Source organism: Hemiscyllium ocellatum, chromosome 8, assembly GCF_020745735.1.
Source record: "Hemiscyllium ocellatum isolate sHemOce1 chromosome 8, sHemOce1.pat.X.cur, whole genome shotgun sequence".
NCBI lineage: Eukaryota > Metazoa > Chordata > Chondrichthyes > Orectolobiformes > Hemiscylliidae > Hemiscyllium > Hemiscyllium ocellatum.
Window position 1 is genome coordinate 41,376,273 of NC_083408.1, and position 23,104 is coordinate 41,399,376.

At 41.8% G+C, this 23,104-nt stretch overlaps 1 protein-coding gene across 1 annotated transcript in view; it reads right to left on the bottom strand.

The window, feature by feature from the left end:
- Positions 1-23,104, bottom strand: part of LOC132818129 (cysteine-rich motor neuron 1 protein-like) — a 249,856-nt gene that overhangs the window by 5,327 nt on the left and 221,425 nt on the right. Inside the window, exons 9-13 of the mRNA XM_060828847.1 lie at positions 14,306-14,524; positions 12,636-12,851; positions 8,167-8,388; positions 6,470-6,592; positions 2,509-2,678 (exon numbers count right to left, since the gene is read on the bottom strand). Of these exons, the coding sequence (XP_060684830.1) occupies positions 2,509-2,678; positions 6,470-6,592; positions 8,167-8,388; positions 12,636-12,851; positions 14,306-14,524 (950 nt within the window). The remainder of the gene's footprint in view (positions 1-2,508; positions 2,679-6,469; positions 6,593-8,166; positions 8,389-12,635; positions 12,852-14,305; positions 14,525-23,104) is intronic.

The following is a 23,104-nucleotide window of genomic DNA, read 5'->3' on the forward strand; positions in this document are numbered from 1 at the left end:
TTTATGTACACCTTTTGTGGAAGATTCAATGAAAGACTCATGTGCAGATTATCCTGCTTGAAAAGACAGTTTAGTCAGGGGTGGAAATTGCCAAGACTGCAAATGTTCATGTCTATGTTCAGAAAAACTGGAGGTGCAGTGGACAGTGAAGAAGATTATCTCAGATTACAACAGGATCTGCACCAGATTGGCCAATGGGCTGAGGAGTGGCAGATGGAGTTTAATTCAGATAAATGTGAGGTGCCACATTTTGGGAAAGCAAATCTTAGCGGGACTTATACACTTCATGGTAAGGTCCTACGGAGTGTTGCTGAATAAATAGACCTTGGAATGCAGGTTCATAGCTCCTTGAAAGTGGAGTCGCAGGTAGATAGGATAGTGAAGGAGGCGTTTGGTATGCTTTCCTTTATTGGTCAGAGTATTGAGTACAAGAGTTGGGAGGTCATGTTGCAGCTGTACAGGACATTGGTTAGGCCACTTTTGGAATACTGCATGCAGTTCTGGTCTCCTTCCTATTGGAAAGATGTTGTGAAACTTGAAAGGGTTCAGAAAAGATTTACAAGGATGTTACCAGGGTTGGAGGATTTGAGCTATTGGGAGAGGCTGAACAGGCTGGTGCTGTTTTCGCTGTAGTGTCGAAGGCTGAGGGGTGACCTTATAGAGGTTGACAAAATTATGAGGGGCATGGATAGGATAAATAGACCAAGTCTTTTTCCTGAGGTCGGGGAGTCCAGAAGTAGAGGGCATAGGTTTAGAATGAGAGGGGAAAGATATAAAAGAGACCTAAGGAGCAACTTTTTCACACAGAGGGTGGTACGTGCATGAAATGAGGTGCCAGGGGATGTGGCAACATTTAAGAGGCATTTGGTTGGTTATATGAATAGGAAGGGTTTGGAGGGATATGGGCCGGGTGCTGGCAGGTGCGACTAGATTGGGTTGGGATACCTGGTCGGCATGGACAGGTTGGACCGAAGGGTCTGTTTCCATGTTGTACTCTAAGTCACTGAAAGCTAGAACACTGGAATAACAAACAATTCCCAAAGCAAATGTGTTACACTTTGAGAAATTGATAAAGTTGAAAGGACCAAATGGCCTAAAAGCCACAAAGTACCTTTAAAAACCTTGAACTTATGAGATTACCAGTCTTTCTCTTTTCAGCACAAAGATAAAGATGAGAAAATTATTTTATTGTAATGTTGAAGTAAAAATCAACAAAATTACATCAAAGACTACTGAGGTACCACATATATGATTTGACCACTTCTAAGCAAGTTCTTCTTGCCGAATTGAACCACCTGCTTTTCCAATAATCCAGAAAAATTCACTCTTTTGCATTAAGATGGTCACAGCCTTAGCCCTCATTGTTTGAATACATTTATTCTTCCCAATTGTCTCCTTATCTAATTGGGGCACCATGGTGGCACAGTAATTAGTACTGCTACCTCACAGCACTAGGGACTCAGGTTCAATTCTATCCTCGAATGACTGTCTGTGTGGAGTTTGCATATTCTCCCTGTGTCTGTGTGGGTTTCTACCGGGTGCTTCCCCCCACAATCCAACGATGTGCACATTAGGTGGATTGGCCATAGTGTCCAGCGATGCATAGGTTAGGTGGGTTAGCCACAGGAAATGCAGGATTACAGGGATACAGGAGGATGAGTCTGGGTGGGATGTTCTTCGGAGGGTTGGTGTGGGCTGCTTCCACACTGTAGGGATTTTACGATTCTAAAGGACTTATTTTTGTTATATCGCTATAAATGCTGCTATGTCAATGATCAACATTATTGCTTAAATAGTGATTGGTGTGGGCAATTCTGCCACAAAAGGGCTCCAGGAATATCAGGGTCTACTTGGATCTTACAATGTACATGTACTTTCTCCCAAGAATCGCTGGATACTGATTAAAGTCAGACTAATATTTCCCTTGTCTAGATTAGAGATGCTTAAGCTCTGGCACACTGATTCACTAACAGAGTACAATCCAGTGCTGAAACCTGGGCTCAGGATCTATGTGAGTGATCTCACCACTACATGGTTTATTTACACTACAAATCATTTAGAAAGCAAAAGGAAAATCCACGTCATTAAAAGAATGTTATTGTCACAGCAAGATTCAATAATGAATGTTCTTCTGCAAATTTTCTAAACACTGGAAGTACATATTTTGGCACCAATGTTTCGACATGTTACCTTTATGGAAATCTAAAAGGACTAAGAAACAAATCAGTTGCAAATGTGGCTCGCGAGGCAGTGTTTACACACAGCTGGGTTCCCAGTGCACCACTTACCATGGTGGGGAAAATTGGCATTACTGTTGTGCTTTCGTTTTGATATTATTACTTATTCATAATAGGAGAAACCAAATTAGATGGCTTTGAGCCAAGTATGGGCATCAGCTCAGTACAAGCTGATGGAGATCAGCCTTTACAAATGCAAGGCTCTTTGGTCAGATTTCCATTCAGTTCACCACCCTTGCTGCCATTTGAGACTTGAATATTTTCATCTTACCTTAGTCGGTGCATGATAGCAGGGCATCTGAAACCATTGCTTCTTTCTGTTCATTATAAGGGTTGCTGTTAAGAAGATGATGATTGCCAGCAAAATGGCTGCCAGAACCCATGCTGCTGACTGGTAGATTACAGCCATCTCAGTTTGCTGGGGAGGAACATCAGTAACTTCTGTAATGATGCAAGAAGAAAAATGAACAAGAAAGAAAAAAATCATGTTTGGTAAACTGAACCAGCCAACTGTAGGCAGAAAAAAGTCAAAAATTATTTCAGTCAGAGGCTGTGTCTAGCTTTGCCCAAATCTCTTCTTCCAATATACTTCACAGTCCCTTAGCAATTGTTGCAGAGTGCACTGTACCTGGCAACTCTCAAAAGCTTCACCAACAAGCTTTCCGAGGAAGGGTCACCGGACCCGAAAAGTTAACTCTGCTTTCTCTCCACAATATGCTGTCAGACCTGCTGAGCCTTTCCCAGCAATTTTTGTTTTTGTTTTCCGTCCCAAGCCTGCAAGCTGGCCTGGGGCTGGGGGCAAGGGCAGCAGGTACGAGGGACATCACATGCCACCCCAAAATGGACAAGTGCCATTGTTTCTTCAGGGTTTTGACCCAGTGACCATGAAACTCCCCATCCAAAAGCAGTGAGGGGATCGCATTGCCACACGGACTGCAGTGGTTCATGAAATCTGCTTACCACCACTTTCCCGAAGCTACACAGATGGCCATTAAGAGCTGGCCTTACATGCAACACACATAAAATCACTAACATTTTTAGATTAATTCTGTGGGGTAACAGCTTAATAAGATCTTGGCCATAGTGAGGTACAGTTGAAAAGTTGTGTTTTATATTATCATTGTTTCCTTTGGGAATATATGTTAAAACAATGAACAAAAGCTGTCCTGCTATAATACCATGAATAAAAATTGATTGAATAAACTGGAACCTTTAAATTAGTTAAATAAAAAGCATCTTTTTTGACACTGTGCAAACAGAACATGGAATGACAGCCTACAGAAATTCTATGTATATATGCTCATGCATGCACATAGCTTGTCACTAATGATCAGAGCCATGGAGGCATCCCAGCCAGGACAAATTAACACAGCACTGATCATCACTAAAATCAATCCATTCATTGAGCAATGGCTACCAACAAATTAACAAAGAATAACGTAAAACAGTAGCAGTAAGTGGCAAATTAATGGATTTGAAGCCACATCAACAAAATAAATAAAATAATGAAGTAGTAAATTAACAAATTCATAGTGCAACTGATACTCCACAAATCAATGAATTTTTATTTGTACTTGCACAGATGAATTATATAAATAACTGGCAATAGGGAATGTAAATATATGCTTTAACACACACACACGTACATAGAATAAATCAAATAGTGTCACTGAACAAATACCCTTTCTTCTTTCCTTTATTCACTGGTATACCCTGGTGGTCATGACTTTCACTGACGAATTACTCGAGACGTTCATTCAGCTGCCTCTGTTGTATTTTTATCCCCACAGTCAATGCTGTTGTAATTTGTTCTCACTCCTCTGGTACTTGAAGATTACCATCACTCTTTCCTCAAATCTCACCCTTCCCCCCCCACCTTCAACCCTTCGATCAGCCCCATCTCCAACCTCAGTTTCCTTCTCCAATGAGGTTGAGCATATTTTCACCTCCAAATCCACACCGTGCCTTTCAGAAACTCTATTCAATCTCAACAATGAGGTTTCCGCACTCAGTGACTAAAATAACTAAAGTCACAGAAAGCACCCTCTATGACTCTGCCCATGACACCCTAACCTCTGCATCCTTTGATGTGGTCAACTTCATATTTATCTAAAGTGTCTACTCCACTACCCGGGACAGAGGGACTGTCCTTGTTTGAGCCACTTATCTATTGAATTACAGTCAAAGCAAGGCCTCTGGCAATGGCACACTGTCCTGACCTTCGTTCTCATCTCCTGGCTCCCTAAAGAAGCCACTGTGGCTTCCCCCCATTTAAGAGGTTCATGTTCTGTTGTAATAAATGACTCTGTTGTAGTGCCTCTCTCTATCCCTGGTTAGGTCTCGGAATGGCTGTTCAGAGCATGACCTTGTACCCTGGCAGCCAACCACTGAGACTGGAATCAGCCTGAAGAGGATTTGGCACTTTAATCTCTTGCAGAATGAAGACATTTTCCAATCCCCTGCTTTCAGTGCACGAACACCCTCTCTACCATTACCGGCTACTGTCTGAGTCTGTCGCTGAATTATCATTTTGTTATAGATAGACTTGATTAATCCAAAGCTCTCCTCACAGATTTGCCTTTGAACTGTACTCTACATTTCAGTTCATCTGAATGTCTACTGTCTGTCATCTACATTATTCAATATCCTGGTCAACCCAACCCTGTACCTCCTGTTCATCAAACTCTCAAAAGTAAAATTCCCATCTTCCTGTTTAAATACTTTCATGCCCTTAACCCTCCGTATTTCTGTAAACTCCTTTCGCCAACAGCCCTCCAAGAGCTCTATGCTCCTCACAAGTCTTGTGCTTTGCCGAAGGTTGGGCAACTGGGGACCTGACCTCAAGATCTACCTTATTATTACCTTTCTCCAAATAGTATAAAAATACAGGTAATATGAAAAGTGTATGGGACAGCAAAATGTGAACTTAAAGCTACTTAACACCAGATATTCCTCAGCTCAGCTTCTTTCAGAGGGTTTTCTCCAGTTAGAGGAATCTCTTCAATATGATTTAGATTTAGATTTCATTGTTATGTGTACTCAAAGTACAGAAGTACAGGTGTACAGTGAGAAGTGTATAATGTTGCCACACGTGGCGGCATCAGAGATACCCAGATATATAAAAAAACTTAGGAACAAAGTAGTAAAATAAACAAAGTTTAAAAAGTTAAGTTCTACTTATTCTGTGAAGGTAATAAAGTAAAGAAATAAGGTAATAGTTAACATTAAAGTCCTTCTTCACATAAACCAGAAAAATAAAGGAATAAAGTTAAAAGCTCACAACAGCCTTCGATGAAAATGGATGTTCTCTGGAATGTCTCACTACCTGATTTTGACCAGGTCACTTGAGGAGATAGAATGAAGACAATGGACATTGATTTAAACAAAAGGGAACAGTCACTACATGAGCATGCAATGCCAACCACTGCCACCATGTGGTCAGAGAGACAGGTGGACCATCTTCCTCTTCTGACAGGGCAACAAAGTAGTACAGGTCGTTCTGCTATAACTCGTGTTTCATTAACAATATAATACGATTGATGAATTGGGGACACTTCCTAAAGTGCGAAGTTTTAAAGCGTGTATTGGGTATAACATGGATCTGGCCCCATTAGTTTAAATGGTGCTGCTATTGCACAGTTTTCTCATAACACGGGATTGCATGAGATCAGAACTACGTTATAGCAGAGCTGACTGTAACTTGCTGCTTGAAAGCATCAAGAACTATCTACATTAGTTCCATAGACTTTGTTATGAACACGACAGCACGACGGGGAGACTCAGGAAAATGGGTGTTCCCCGTGATCCAAAGACATTTTGCCTTTTCCCTCCCAAGTCCTTATGACATTCTCTGAATGGATCTTAATGCAGTCTTCAGTATTAGCCCTTTTAGATCCATCACATTATACTACAATATATCAGTGTAATTTTTAATTGCTGGTCTAGAAGTGCATTGTTATCCTTTTACATTCAGTAGGGAATTATTAGAGTGAAAGAGAATAGAACGAGAAAATTCAAATAAAAGTGGAAGGGAATAGACAAACAAATAAATTAGCCAAAGTCAAATCATCACTTGATGAGATGATTAGTGATATGTTTAAGAGGCAATATGCTCAGCTGTTTACTTCAAGGATATTACCATCATGGAGGATGAATTGGATTGGTCTAAAATGTAAACAATTTCAGCACTGCTGCAACAATAGCAGAAACATAATAAACTTCTTAAAAATTACCTGTGGTAAAAGGCAGGTCAGGTTGAGCAGACATTGCGAGTAGCTCTTTGTCCTTTAGTTCAGTCGAGTTTTCCAATAAAACAGCAACAGTCTCTGTTGTCAGTGAAGAAACTGTAGGTACATCTTCAGAGAAATGGAAAGGCCAACAGTCAATGAAACAATACTGTCCAGAGAGAGCAAAACCACTGAGCATCTACTAGTTCTACATTTTTGGGGGATTTTGTCCATGATAATCAACGCTCTTTCAAATTCACTGACAGAGGTGGAGTAATTTTACAGCAAGTTTTGGCAGGATGAGCTAATTTATTTTAATGAGTTCATCTGGCTTCCAGCTGCTAAGTCCATTTCTTCCTAGAGGCAGAGCACTCCAAAGTAAGAGGCAGATTGGACTTTGTGTTCACTGACAAATTTTAACTCGCCAAAGACTAAATGAACCAACTGTTTTCAGTGCACGTGTATAAACCCATTCCAAACCAAATTTCTGTCTCCTATCACTTTGGCTAGAGAAACCAAAGGCCTTGGGGAGAGGAGATATTTTAATTTCCTTTCAATTAATTGAAACAAAGTCATTTTCAATCATATAACTAAATTAAAACAATGGGTACCAACAGCAAAGTGAACATTATAATAAGCCAAAATGCAGACAGCAAAAAAATTTTCAGATATATGCTCTTTTTTGATCCAACCACCAATTCACTGCTGAATTACACATACTGTACATCTTTACTCTTTTACCTTAACGTCAGATATTACTACACGTCATACTTGAACAGAATTGATAATAAATAGATATATTTGAGCAATATTCTATTGCCTGGAGGATGCACCTGTAACCTTCTAGTTATGAAGACTGAAGTGCAGACTATGGCACTGAATTTTTTTAACTGACATAGCAAGTTAGAAGTTCGAAGGAAGTCAGGCAAAATTGTTTACCTAAAAGTAGCAGGCCTGTGGGTCAGGTTAGTGTAAATGACAGTAATGTAACAATATAGTTTAAGAGGCAGATATTCCTACACAGAGAGAAATTAGGAATTAAGACAGCAACTTCATCAAATGTCTCAAAAGTGATGACTATTTTTAATTATGCCAATAGTTCTCTGCACATGTGCAGTATTGCAAAATGCAAGAAACTGAGAATGCCCCATTCTATTCTCAACATGTCTTACAAGTTCAAAGTGAAGAAGAAAGGATGGTTAAATGAAACCTTTCATTTCTGATTTGTGGCATCTGATGATTTAAAGGTTTCTTTAAAATTTGCCCGTTTCTAAATGCTTCCTCATATTAAGAGTGACATGCCAAAATCACATTTCTTGAGCAGACCGGAAAATATAGCAATAAAATTCTAAATTAGGAGAAATTAATAGTTCACATCATGAAAGAATTTGTCACAAACCAACCTTCTGCAAGATGTTCTTTGGAGCTTTTAAAGATATATCCTGCTTTTAGACATTATTTTCAAACGATTACGCTGTCTGTACTAATTACTCTTTACTGAGATGAATTCACTTTCAGCCATTAAGACAAGGATGAACATGTAACTGCACCATATGGACAAGGGGCACCAATTTTTTTGCAAGAGGATAATTATGTTCTCCTTAGCCTGACATTCCATATGGATCACTTGTTCTATTTAATCCATAAAACGCATCTGATTTGTGAAGCAACTTTTCTTGGTGTAGAAACAATTATTTTCTTACCCAGACAATATGGGCAACATTGTCCTTTTCGTAGAACTGGCAGCCTGCATAATGCAGCTGAACATGTCTGAGAGAAACATTGAATGGCACCATCACCACATATGCAGCTCGTACAGGCATTGGGCTTCCAAGACTCTCCGACTAACAGGATATCACCATCACTAGACATGCAATATCCAGACTCGCTGCTGTTGATAGGCAATAGTTTTTTCAACTGATCTTCTATCATGGAAATGTGAAGAAATATAAATTAGGCTCAGGCACTAAGAACATCTTACAGATAAAACAGAGACAGTGGCATGTACTGAACAGGCTGACAAAATAATCGGATGAAAGAGGTACATAAATTTCACCAACTCTAAATGATAATAACATCAAAGGGTGAGTTTCTTAATGGGGGAATTCATTCTGAAGGGATGCAGAAACACAAACAGAACCCGTATAAACACGCAAAATATTGTTGTCAAACTTAATAACCAATGAAATTATTCAATGAAAGAAGTTGCTCTAATGTCCAATTTGAAGTGAATCATTCTCTTCATAAATTCAACATGTAACCAGCATAAGCAAGGTGGTATGTCTGTTTGCTGCACTAAACCTGTAATTTTTCAAATTATATTTCCCTTTAAGTGTTCAATGTAGCTGCATTTCAACGACACTGTCGTTCCAAGTTTTGAGGGACATTTACATTTATTTCAGGAAAATAATATATGCATCCCTTATAAGATGAACATTGATTTGGAGATGCTGGTGTTGGACTGGGGTGTATAAGTTAAAAATCACACAACACCAGGTTATAGTCCAACAGGTTTAATTGGAAGCACACTAGCTTTCGGAGTGATGCTCCTTCATCAGGTGACAGTGCCACCATCACCTGATGAAGGAAGTCGCTCCGAAAGCTAGTGTGCTTCCAATTAAACCTGTTGGACTATAACCTGGTGTTGTGTGATTTTTAAAGATGAACATTGTTATGTACATTTCTCAGCGAATAATTTATTTTACACATTTCTTGGAAATGTACGCAGGAATTTATTTTAAGGCTATTATTTAGCGATTGATTTTCTGAGGGATGGCAATCTTATGCCAATCCTTTTTTGTTGGTGACAGAAAGGAGCTCCACATTTCAGAGAAAAGATTCAGTTTTAGGCTCGCTCAGAAATGCAGAGCCGTACTTCCATTCTGACAGCTCTGTTGAAGCAAGCTGTGCCCCTTTTTGCAGCAGTCAGCTGCGGCATTCAGAAATATAAAAGATGTTTTTACAGTTCCTGTCAAATGGTAATCATGCTTGACAAATCTGTTGGAATTCTATGAAGATGAAACTAGTAGAGTTGATAAGGGGGAGCTAGTTGATGTGGTATATTTGGACTTTCAGAAAACATTTGACAAAGTGTCAAGTAAGAGGTTGTTGTGCAAGGTTGAAGCACATGAGATTGGGGACATGTTTTGAGAAGGATGGAAAACTGGTTGGCAGAGAGAAAACACAATTAATGGGTCTTTTTCAATTTGCAGGCAGTAACTAGTGGGGTGCCACAGGGATTGGTGCTAGGATCTAGCCATTTACAATAAATATTAATGATTTGAATAAGGGAACAAAATGTAACATCTCAAATTTGCAGATGATAGCACATTGGGTGGGAGGATGTGATGAGGATGCAGAGATTGGGTGAGTGGGCATTAGCAGGTTAATTTGGATAAATGCGAAGTTATTCACTTTGGAAGCAAAAACAAGGCAGCAAATTACAACCTGAATGGCTGGAAACTGGGACAGAGGAGTGGGCAGCGAGACCTAGGTGTCCTTGTGGATCAGTCGCTGAAGGTAAGTATGCAGGTGCAGCAGGCAGTAATGAAGGCAAGTGGTATGTTGGCCTTCATTATGATAGCTTTTGAGTACAGGAGCAGGGATGTGTTGTTGCAGTTATACAGAGTGTTGGTGATGTCACACCTAGAGTATTGTGTGCAGTTTTGGTCTCCTTTTCTGAGGAAGGATGCTCTTGCTCTCGAGGGAGTGCAGCTAAGGTTTACCAGGCTGATTCCAGGGATGGCGGGACTGATGCAGGAGGGAAGATTGACTAAGTTAGGATTGTTTTCACTGGAGTTCAAACGAGTGGGGGGTGGGGAGGATTCTCAGAGACTTAGAAAATTCTACGAGGACTAAACAGGGTACATGCAGGGAGACTGTTCCCAATGGTGGATCCATCCAGAACCAGAGGTCACAGTCTGAGGATTTGGGGTAGATCATTTAGGACAGAGATGAGGAGACATGTCTTCACCCAAAGTGTGGTGAGCCTGTGGAATTCATTACCACAGGAAGCAGTTGATGCCAAAACACAATGTATTCAAGAGGTGGTTAGATATAGAACTTGTGTAGAATTGGATCAAAGGTTATGGGAGAAAGGATGTGGTTATTGAGTTGGACAATCAGCCATGACTATGATGAATGGCGGATCAGGCTTGAAAGGCTGAATACCTACAACTCTGAGATAGTTGCATTTCTCTAATTTTGATCTCTTACACAACCCAATTTTAAATGCTCTGCCATCGGTGGCTATGTCATCACTTGCCTCAGCTCCTGGCTCTGGAAGTCCCACCCCACACTTCTCTGCCTCATTTTTCACCTTTAAGAAAGATTTTAAAACCTACTGCTTTATTCAAGCAGTTGGTCATCGGGCACACAATGCTCGCATGTAGCTCAGTCTTCCTGAGAAGTAACCTGGGACATGTGATCACATTGGAGGGCACTATATAAATATAGAGTGTGCGCCTATCAGGGAGGTCATTGGCTCCCTTTGCAGGAGTAGCAATGATAAATTAAGGAATTTTCTAGATGGCATGAAGTTAAATATGGTGGATTTCCAAAAAGACTTTGGTGGGTGGGGGTGGCTTTGACCTGCTCAGACCTTTAAACTTGTATGAACACGTACAAAAAAAAATCAAAGTGAATAGGATGCTGGCCGTTATGTCTAGGAGACAGGAGTACAATAATGCTGCAGAAGTTATGCTGCAGCTATACAAAACCCTAAATGGCCTATTCCTATTTCTATGTTTCTAACTCAGGGGGTCAGAATTAGCGTTAAAATAATTCAGGCATTCAAGTACTTTTAAAATTAATTCCAAAAATAGTGTAGAATATAGAAAAGCTCAAGATAATTTTACCAACAGCATGCATTCTCAAAAAGCTTCACAGAAGTAACAATACAGCATGATTTGAAATAGCTGCCATGAACTTCCTAAGAGGCACAATTCCGCCCATGGAAACACTGTTGTTCAGTAACAAACCCTTCCAGAATCATAGCATTCATACAGTTTGGAAGGAGGCCATTCGGCCCACCAAGTCCTCATCAACCCTCGTAACACCACATTTCCCACAGCCAATCTATCTAACCTAGACTCAATGCACAATTAAGTATGGGCAATCCACCTAAATTTGGACTGTGGGAGGAAACCGGAACACCCAGAGGAAACCCACGTGGACATGGGGAGAATGTGCAAACTTCACACAGTCGCCTGAGGCTGGAATCGAACCTGGGTTCCTGGCGCTGTGAGGCAGCAGTGCTAACCACTGAGCTGCCCAGAAAGTCTTTTCTCTCTCCAAAATAGTAGCATCATGATGTTTGCTTCATGCACTTTAAAATAGACTTACTTGTGGCAAAATGGTTACAGGGATGGTATTATAAACATATCATTCTTTGTGGCTATTTTGCCTTGATGAGTCACTGTGGTTTCACAATTAAATGCACAATGAAGTTCTGCACGTTCACAGAGAGTGACAGAAGCACCTTCTCTCCCTGCAGTCCATCTACACTTCTGGATTATGCAATTAAATGGCACAGTGGGTCTTCCTACAGCAATCAGACTGCAGTGGTTGAAGAAGCCAGCACACCACCACCATAAAGTCATATAGCACTAAACAGGCCCTTCGGCCCATCATGTCTGTGCCAGCTTAGCTACACTAATCCTACTTTCCAGCACTCAGTCCTTAGCCTTGAATATTATGACATTTCAAGTGCTTTTTTAAAAGTTGTGAAGTTTCCCACTTCTCCTGACCTCCCAGGACAACTATGGGCAGACAATAAATCTTGGCCCAGCCAGTGACGCCCACATCTCATGAATGAATTAAAAAAAATTACAATGGTGAACCAAATGTTAACAGTGAAGAGATTTAAATGCACAAAGAAAAGTAAAACACAAAATAGATTTGCTCATGTGCACAGGGATTCATGCAGAAAGGCACTGCTTCAGTCAGAATTATTTCCAACATTCACTCTAAGCTATGTGGGCAGTGCGATTGCTCCAAAGATCTGTCATGCCAGAGCGCCAAAGCTGGTCCCAGCATTGATTTCCGGCTTCAGAAGTTGTTGCCACACACAGAAGATAAAGAAAGAGAACATAGGTTATTTGCTGACAAGATCACCCCAATGATTGAAGCAATATTTACATCCTAAACCCCTCTTCTCTCCGTGGTCACGTACCTGGACATGTCAGACAGCAAGCCCCTGATTCCTTGATTGGTGCTTGGCAGAGGAGAGGTGGGCACACCTCAGTGTCACAGAGCACACGCCCACTGTGGCACGTACATTGTGTGCAAGTGTCAAGGTTCCAGGTTTCACCCTCCAAATAGTATTCGCCTCCTGGGGCTTGACATACACTGAGGTCAAAGGTATCAGGCTGCCCACTGCCTGCCTCATCTGTGAAAATAAATTAAAAAGATACATTTGTGGAGAACCTGCTGCAAAACATCACAACCTGCGGACCACCTTTGGTAATGTCAGCTGCAGCTCGATGATTGCACTCTTGCCCCCGAGTAAGGAGGCCAGGGGTTCAAGTCCCACTCCAGGCAGTTGAGCACAAATTGAGGCTGACACTGGAGTGTAGCCGTCAGGAACTGTCAGAGCCACCGCCTTATGGGCAAGTCATTATATTGCGGTTTGCTCTACTCCTTCAGGCAACATTAAAAAAACTCACTGCACCATTTAAAGAAGAAGAATTCAATAGTGCTTTCTCCAGTGACCTGGCCAATATTTATCACACAGTTGTGTCATTATCTGGTTATTATAACATTTCTGTTGGTGAAAGCTTACTTCTGCTACATTATCCACATTAGAACGATAACTTTGTGATCACAGGAGCTTATGAAAACCGCTATATAAATTAAATTTCTCTCTCGTGTTTCAAGACCCCTCACACAATGTGGCAGTTAAAGATCCAAATAAGTCAGGGAAGGGTCAGAAAATTTGATTGAAGCCACAGTTAAGGACCTAGATTTTCAGTATCTTCTCAAGACAAGAAAAGATGCAACCAAGGCAAAATGGTATGATAAAGCAGAACAGGTACCGGGGCTACTGAGGTGAATACGATGATTGGGAAAACAGAGAATATATAGGAAAACAGGTTTGGAAGATCAGAGTGAGAGCTGGACCATGAGGCTGGGAGAGGTTACAAAGGGGAGATATCAAGGCCACAGGAGATTTTCAATGGCAATGATGATTTTGAACTCAACATTGTTGAAAATCAGAGACAATCATGTAAAGAGTGTTAATCCAATTAGTGAGCAGGACTAAGTAAATACTCTGGTAGTGGAGTTCTTTGTGTTAGCTAGTTTATAAGGGAAAAGTGTCACGTGCATTTGGAAGATGCTCCTACACTGAAGAGCAATATGTCGGGAACATGAAAATTATGAATATATGCAGCTATATAAGGACGTTTGGGGCATTCTGCACATGACTGTACAGCTACAGGTGCAGGAGCTATTTTGGATGCTCTGAGCACATTGCAACAGGTCAGAAATTAATCTCAAAGCAGTGGCATACAGAGAGCAGAACTCAATGGTTGTTCCTAATCATCATTTTCACAAAAAGCACAATAGACATAGATTGAGGATATTATAAACAGGATGACAATTAGCTTGAGCTACCCGAAGTGCTGGAGGTGGTGAGTAATCCACTAGTCGACTCTCTTGTCAAGATAACTTTCTTACTCCATTCAGAATTCAGCCCCTTAAAACGTATTAAGTATTTATGTTTTAAAGAACAACAGCGTGCACTTAATGTTAAATCTTCGAAAGGTCACACCACTCACTGGAATACTCACAATAGGAATTAATGACTGTTAATTCATCAAGTCCTATGAAGCATTAACTCACCTTGACAGGTAGGGCAGCAGTGTCCAGCTCTGACCAATGGGCTGAGGCAGTTCGGTACAGGGCATGTAATGAGCACACACATTTCCTTTCCTCCATAACAGTAACAGTCCCTGCAGCCATCATGCCAACCTTCTCCTTCCTCATAGCGACGGCCATTAGCAGTCAGACAGAAGCTGGTTACAGGCAGAGGAGTAGTTGTGCTAAGATGTATGTCAGGCTCTGTAAAAGTAACAAAGTGTGGTAATGTTATAAAATCTAATCACACACAAACATAACATTCATCAAGGTTGACACGAACTCAAGTTGTGTTAATGCTCCTTTATTTAGATTCTAAATCATTGAGGTACTTCTTTTTCTAAATCTACTTTTCCAGTATCTGTAAAGATCAGTTATTAGCATGAGGGATTTGAGTTCTTGAGTTCATCACCAGTGTCATTTATATATCCAAGTTAATTACAACAATAACTGGATGCAGAATATAACAACTTGGTCTATTTGTATTGGCTCCAATTTCAGAAACTCCTTTTCCTGTTTAACATGGTCTATAACCAGCACAGATTTCTATATTCACTAGAAACTGGTTAAACCTCTCATATAGGATCTTTCTTATCGACTGAAAGATTCAATCCAAACGTTATGCAAAAAAGTAGGACCCAGAGACTCTTTGTATACTCTCCTACTATATTCCAGTTTTGATTAAATATAAGTATTTGTTTTCTCGCTAGCCATTGCCCATGTAATGGAGATGTGTGAGATATCACTCAGAGTTTGAGTTTGCCATTGTAGATCAGATTGTAGTTCAAAGCTACAGGCTATGAGAGTAAAGGCTCCAATTTTCTTTCTATCATATGGCTGGCAAGGAATATCTCTTGTTCTAACTATGTGCTACAGTTATGCATTGGGAAGACTTTCATGGTTGATACTCATACTGTTTGGTCATATTATAAAAGCATTTTTCTTGGTCTTGAACTGGGAAAGCTTCTGGTTCAGAGGCAAAAATGCTACCCATTGTGCCATAAGTGATGCTATGTTGACATTGTACACATATACTGTCGTAAAGCGTGCTGGCACCATTTACAGCTATGATTTTCTGCCGTTATGATTTGCTGATCTGCATGGGTAACATATGAATGTATTAAAGGAAAGATGACCGCTGTTTGTGCTGGAAGAGGAGGACAAAAATGGGGTGAGGCACGCCAGTACTTTATGAAGTGATCACCACAGATCTGGGAACAGGATGCTCGTCTTTTCAGTAGCATGTGATGAGGGGTCAAGTTTCTAGATTATTTTAGATTACTTATAGTGTGGAAACAACCCCTTCAGTCCAACAAGTCCACACCGACCCACCGAAGCGCAACTCACCCACACATTTACCCCTTCACCTAACACTATGGGCAATTTAGCATGGCCAATTCACCTAACCTGCACATTTTTGGACTGTGGGAGGAAACCGGAGCACTCGGCGGAAACCCATGCAGACACAGGGAGAATGTGCAAACTCCACACAGTCGCCTGGGGCGGGAATTGAACGTGGGTCTCTGGTGCTGTAAGGCAGCAGTGCTAACCACTGTGCCATCATGCCGCCTGTTAGGTATAAGAAACCAAAGGAGGAAAAATTTACGATGAATGGCTCATAATAAATTGTATAAATTCAAAGATGATGAGTGCAGATCCTTGTAAAGTTACAAACAAAAGACAATGTAACTTTATTCTGTTAGATAGAAGAATCATTACATGGTATTTTGAAACTTCTTATAACAGTGAAATAGCTAAATGAAATTAGTGAGAAACAGGTTACAGTGTTGCTTAAATTTTGAATTATTATTGAACAATTTGTTGAGTGACATTTTTGTAATCCATCATTTCAATGAGATGAATGGCTCCTATCCATTACATCTTGATTAAACACACACAGACACATGTATATATATATGTTACATACCAGATTAAAATATAAACATACATAACAATCTACTCTATATAAATATTCACATATGCACAAAATACCATCTTATTCCAAAACATGCAGCACTACACACCCTTGTCACTCTGGTAACATAGACAGAACAACAAAAACAAACACACAGACACAGAGACAGACAGAAAGTCAGCTTGAACAATGTTTATTTCAGTTACGATTTTTCCTTGATTTTCTCTTATACATTGTTGCACATTTGCATAACTCAATAACATTCCGCAGATTGAAGCAAAAATGCCTGACTGATTACAGGTATCTTCCATGCTAATGACGAAGGTTACTTGACTTACATTATTACACGGAGTAACTTTAAATGCACATGATATCACAGCCATCATTTCTTGTACAAGAGATTTACTAAAATAAAGATTCAATATGGTTTCTATTTTTGCAAGTGAAAACTGACTTTGCTTAAAGTGAATGAAGTATATCAAGGTGTTTAGAATACTTCATTGAAATTAAGCACCTTCAAATTCAGACGAGGCTGCAATCTGTATAAATTTATGGTTTTTGATCGATATTGCAACATAAACTATTATAGACAATGAGGCAAGGTACGCCATTCTATGAATATGATTACAGCTGACATGCAATATGCACACAATAATGAAGCCGAGGATGATGAGCCACATGTTCAAGTCAACAGCATTCACTCAACAAAGAAACAAATCACAACAATATAGCAATGGCAAGAACGCTGAATGAAAAATATGAGGACTATGAAGGTGGGAGTGGCAGAAAGTGGGAAACAAGAAAATGGAGAATGGGAATGAGATAAGGAAATTTCAAGACAGCAAGCGAGAAAAGAATGATAAAACGTGGGAACTTGTTCTCACAGTAACTCTTAAATGAGGTTTCCTTCACTTGAGCATACTACGGAAGAATAACGGTATGCATTTTTTGTGGCAGTGCCAACAGTGTGGGGAAATGGTTCACCCAGAATTAGAAATGGAATAAAACATACAAAATGTTTGACTATATGGCACCAAGATGAGCATTAAAGGATGTTCAAGCCCCAAGAGTTATGAGCACATTTTCCTGTCGATCAGAGTTTGTTGACAATGGCTACCCGCTTTAGTATTTTCCTATTTAGTGTGGTATGGATGATAGCATCAATTGATAAAACATTTAGTTCCTTCTTCAGGTTCAACACACAGAATGTGTAACTACCACCTTTTCTTATTCCCACAGGGCAAATTTTACTCACACACCAGTGCGAAGTCTCAATGCCAGGAGAAAGATTGGCAGTAAGCCTGCTTTAATGGTGGTAGGGTGCCTGTTAAAATTTGGCAGACTGCCTGACAGCATGTAGCCTGTGGCATCAAATGTGATGCCAGAGCTTTGGCACGTGCCTGCAGTCTGACTGACAAGCTGCCACAAATAAAATGGTATGACGCCTGCTTAAGGTTACAACGACCAGACCTGGAAAGCTAATACTTAGGTCTCTCAATTAAGTTGCCAAGGGGACTTGCCTTTGAACGTGGGAAACAAGCACAGACTGGTTAGGTCCTCATAGAATTCACACTGCTGAGTTCTGAGCACAGATGAAAAGCATTTGTTTATTGAGATGAATGTTGTGCGTTTTTAGGAATATTTGTAAGTTACTCCAAGGGAACATAGATGTGTAGTTCTATTAACATACACTGCATATCATACTCAGACATGCAGCATGTATTTAATATTATGGAAAGGTATTGAACGGAACGATCAGTCTGGTTCACTTCTGCAGGATAAAGTCCAGGATCAAGAATGGAATTACATTTTGATTAGATTAGATTACTTACAGTGTGGAAACAGGCCCTTCTCTCTCGGTTAATAATCAGCAGGATTTCCACTCATCACAACTTTGCAGAAGAAATTTCAGAGAATGTTGATCAAATACCTGGCAGCTGAATTGAAAACACAATCGCCTGATGAAGGAGTGTCACTCTGAAAGCTAGTGTGCTTCCAATTAAACCTGTTGGACTATAACCTGGTGTCGTGTGATTTTTAACTTTAAAATTGTTTAGCACAGTCAATAGCACATAATCTTCATGTTTACTCAGTCCATGTGGAAGGGGAGCTGTTATGTTGCACAGCTCATGGAGGAGTAAAACATTCAGACGGCAACTTCCAAATTTTCACATTTAGGTAGAAATAAGTGCATGCCCTTCAACTCACTGTTAGTTTGAGAGTGAAATCTGGCACTTTGTTTTTAGTAATAAGCCTGGATCTGTACTTATTTGATCATTCTGAATCCAATTTGGAATAGATAATTTTCTAACACGCTACAATGTCCTCAATGAAGAAAACTGTTGAGGCTGGTTTCATTTCCTTTAGTAATTTTGGGTCACTTACCAATATCAAAAAGACAAACATAACACAGGTTGATTATTTCTTTTAAGGATTAATTTTCCTAAGATCTTTACTTTTAACAAAATGGGATTTTAAATGCAAAGACTCTCAGAGGATCACTTAAGAAGAAATGTTAGACCTGGAAATTGTCTGGAAAAGGAAGGAGTGGCACTTTGAAAGCTAGTGCTTCCAAGTAAACTTCTTGGACTATAATCCGGGGTTGTGTGATTGTACACCCCAGTCCAACATTGGCTCCTCCAGGTCATGGAAAAGGAATGACAAACTAAATCATTGGCTTGAGCCAAATTAACATACCACCACAACCCTTTCCCTCCCTTAGCTAAGTAATGATGAAAGAGTCCATATTCTGGATTAGTGGTGCTGGAAAAGCACAGCAGTTCAGGCAGCATCCGAGGAGCAGTAAAATCGACGTTTCGGGCAAAAGCCCTTCATCAGGAATACAGGCAGAGAGCCTGAAGAGATAAACGAGAGGAGTGTGGGGGTGGGGAGAAAGTAGCATAGAGTACAATAGGTGAATGGGGGTGGGGATGAAGGTGATAGGTCAGGGAGGAGGGTGGGAGAAGGTAGCAAAGCGTACAATGGGTGGATGGGAGTGGGATGAAGGTGATAGGTCAGAGAGGAGGGTGGAGTGGATAGGTGGAAAAGAAAATAGGCAGGTAGGACAAGTCATGGGGACAGCACTGAGCTGGAAGTTTGGAACTGGGGTGAGGTGGGGAAGGGGAAATGAGGAAACTGTTGAAGTCCACATTGATATCCTGGAGTGAAGTGTTCCGAGGCAGAAGATGAGGCGTTCTTCCTCCAGGCGTCGGGTGGTGAGGGAGCAGCGGTGAAGGAGGCCCAGGACCTCCATGTCCTCGGCAGAGTGGGAGGGGGAGTTGAAACATTCGGCTACAGGGCGATGTGGTTGATTGGCGCGGATATCCTGTAGATGTTCCCTAAAGTGCTTTGCTAGGAGGCGCCCAGTCTCCCCAATGTAGAGGAGATCGCATCAGGAGCAACGGATACAATAAATGATATTGGTGGATGTGCAGGTAAAACTTTGATGGATGTGGAAGGCTCCTTTAGGGCTTTGGATGGAGATGAGGGAGGAGGTGTGTGTGCAGGTTTTGTCATTTCTGTGGCGGCAGGGGAAGGTGCCAGGACGGGAGGGTGGATTGTAGGGGGGTGTGGACCTGACCAGATAGTCACGGAGGGAACGGTCTTTGCGGAAGGCGGAAAGGGGTGGGGAGGGAAATATATCCCTGGTGGTGGGATCTTTTTGGAGGTGGCAGAAATGTTGGCGGATGATGTGGTTTATGCAAAGGTTGGTAGGGTGGAAGGTGAGCACCACGGGATTCTGTCCTTTTACAGTTGGTGTGGTGGGGTCTGAGGGCAGAGGTGCGGGATGTGGACGAGATGCGATGGAGGGCATCTTTAACCACGTGGGAAGGGAAATTGCGGTCTCTAAAGGCGGCGGCCAACTGGTGTGTTCTGTGGTGAAACTGGTCCTCCTGGGAGCAGATATGGTAGAGGCGGAGGAATTGGTAAGATGGGATGGCATTTTTACAGGAGGTAGGGTGGGAAGAGGTATAATCCAGGTAGCTGTGGGAGTCGGTGGGTTTGTAAAAAATATTGGTGTCAAGTCGGTTGTCATTAATGGATTTGGAGAGGACCAGGAAGGGGAGGGAGGTGTCAGAGATGTCCAGGTAAATTTAAGGTCAGGGTGGAATGTGTTGGTGAAGTTGATGAATTGCTCAATCTCCTCGCGGGAGCACAAGGTGGTCCCAATGCAGTCATCAATGTAACGGAGGAAGAGGTGGGGAGTGGTGCCAGTGTAATTAAAGATGGACTGTTCTACGTAGCCAACAAAGAGACAGGCATAGCTGGGGCCCATACGGGTCCCCATGGCGGCCCCTTTTGTCTGGAGGAAGTGGGAGGATTTGAAGGAGAAATTGTTAAGGGTGAGGGCCAGTTTGGCTAAACGAATGAGAGAGTTGGTGGAAGGGTACTGTTGGGGACGTCAGGAGAGGAAGACATGGAGGGCTTTCCACATTCCTTCCTGGGCCTTCTCTGACACCTCCCTCCCGTTCCTGGACCTCTCCATCTCCATTAATGACGACTGACATTTTTTACAAACCCACCAACTCCCACAGCTACCTGAATTACACTCCCACCCAACCTCCTGCAAAAATGCCAAAAATTCCCAATTCCTCCATGTCCGCCGTATCTGCTCCCAAGAGGACCAGTTCTACCACAGAATATACCAGATGGCCTCCTTCCTTAGAGACCGTAATTTCCCTTCCCACATGGTTAAAAATGCCCTCCAACGCATCTTGTCCACATCCCGCACCTCTGCCCTCAGACCCCACCCCTCCAACCATAACAAGGACAGAATACCCCTGGTGCTCACCTTCCACCCTACCAACCTTCGCATAAACCAAATCATCCACCAACATTTCAGCCACCTCCAAAAAGACCCCACCACCAGGGATATATTTCCCTCCCCACCCCTTTCCGCCTTCTGCAAAGACCGTTCCCTCCGTGACTACCTGGTCAGGTCCACGCCCCGCTACAACCCACCCTCCCATCCTGGCACCTTCCCCTGCCACCACAGGAACCGCAAAATCTGCACCCACACCTCCTCCCTCATCTCCATCCAAGGCCCTAAAGGAGCCTTCCACATCCAAAGTTTTATCTGCACCTCCACCAATATCATTTATTGTATCCGTTGCTCCTGATGCCCTGTAGCCCAATGTTTCAACTCCCCCTCCCACTCTGCCGAGGACGTGGAGTCCTGGGCCTCCTTCACTGCCAGTCCTTCAGCACCCAATGCCTGGAGGATGAACGCCTCATCTTCAGCCTCAGAACACTTCAACCCCATGGCATCAATGTGGACTTCAACAGTTTCCTCTTTTCCCTTCCCCCACCTCACCCCAGTTCCAAACTTCCAGCTCAGCACCATCCCCATGACTTGTCCTACCTGCCTATCTTCCTTTCCACCTATCCATTCCACCCTCCTCCCTGACCCGTCACCTTCATCCCCACCCCCATTCACCTATTGTGCCCTATGTTACTTTCTCCCCACCCCCACCCTTCTCTCATTTATCTCTCCGCCCTTCAGGCTCTCTGCCTGTATTCCTGATGAAGGGCTTTTGCCTGAAACGTCGATTTTCCTGCTCCTCGGATACTGCCTGAACTGCTGTCCTTTTCCAGCACCACTCTAATCCAGAATCTGGTTTCCAGCATCTGCAGTCATTGTTTTTACCCTGAAAGAGTCCATATCGCTCTCCCACACCCAAGGGCTGCTCTATAAAGAACCACACTGTTGAGTGTATCTACTGAACCATTTATGAATAGCTCATTTGGCCCAAATGCTCAGTTTAACTTGGTCTCTGTTAAAATGTATGATGTGGGTATTTTCAGGATTGTTGTACAAGATCAGTTAACTGGCTCCTCCACACTGCCATGCAATGCTGCAAGGGTTATGGCAAATAGTTATTTTAAAACATAATACAACAAGGAATTATAAAGGAAATGGAAATACAAAGAGGCCATTTAATAAGTTAATCACCTGGTTAGAAGGCACTTGATATTTTACTCCATTTTATCTCCACACCGTGTGTAACTGAAAGCGAAAATTTCCCCGGTTGTCTTTATCTGATTGAGAGCCAGGAAATGATGTTGACCAGCACTAGCTCAAAATAAGGCCATTCGTAATTGGTTCAGTAGCTGCACTGAACTATGTAGCTCTTTACTGAGCAGCCTTTGGGTGTCAGTGATACTTGTGGATGCTCACATATTGACTCAGCTAAATGGGACAGTAATTCAGCTGAAACGAGTGACACTGCTCCAGGGGAATGCCAGGTCTACTGTTACACTGCTTCTCTGACAGTCCCAAGAGTCTATGAGGGCAGTAATGTTCTCATCCCTCATGAGTCCTAACTAAAGATCCTCTGTGGTGGTAAAGATACCAACCTGGTATATAGTTACTGCAGACACTCCAAATTTTAACAGTGAAGTCTAAAGACTGGATTATCACTGTGATGGCGAGTTGCTCTTTCATGACAAAAGTTGTGAACAAACCTGGAAATCACAAGTTCTGCTCTCAAACAGGGAACTTCCCATTTTTTGTGGGCATGAGAATGGGGTCAGATCAGGATATGCACATGCACGTTTCAGAGAAGTAGCTATTTTAATCATCTGCTGCCTCCACTCAAGTCAGACTTTGGTTGTCCAGCAGTCTGACATCCAATGTACTCAGAGTAGACCCACTCAGATCGGGGTGAACTCTGTGTATTTCTTTAGATAGTCAGGATAGTCCCTTTGGAGAGGCGAGGTGCCCTTTTGGATATGGTATAAGGACATCTTTGGAGATGGTCAAGTGACATTGGGAGAAATCAGGTGACCTTTGAATTGGTTAGAAGTAGACATGAATGTGTATAAACTCCAGCCCTTTATTCAATGTTCAAAATATGTTTATACCATTA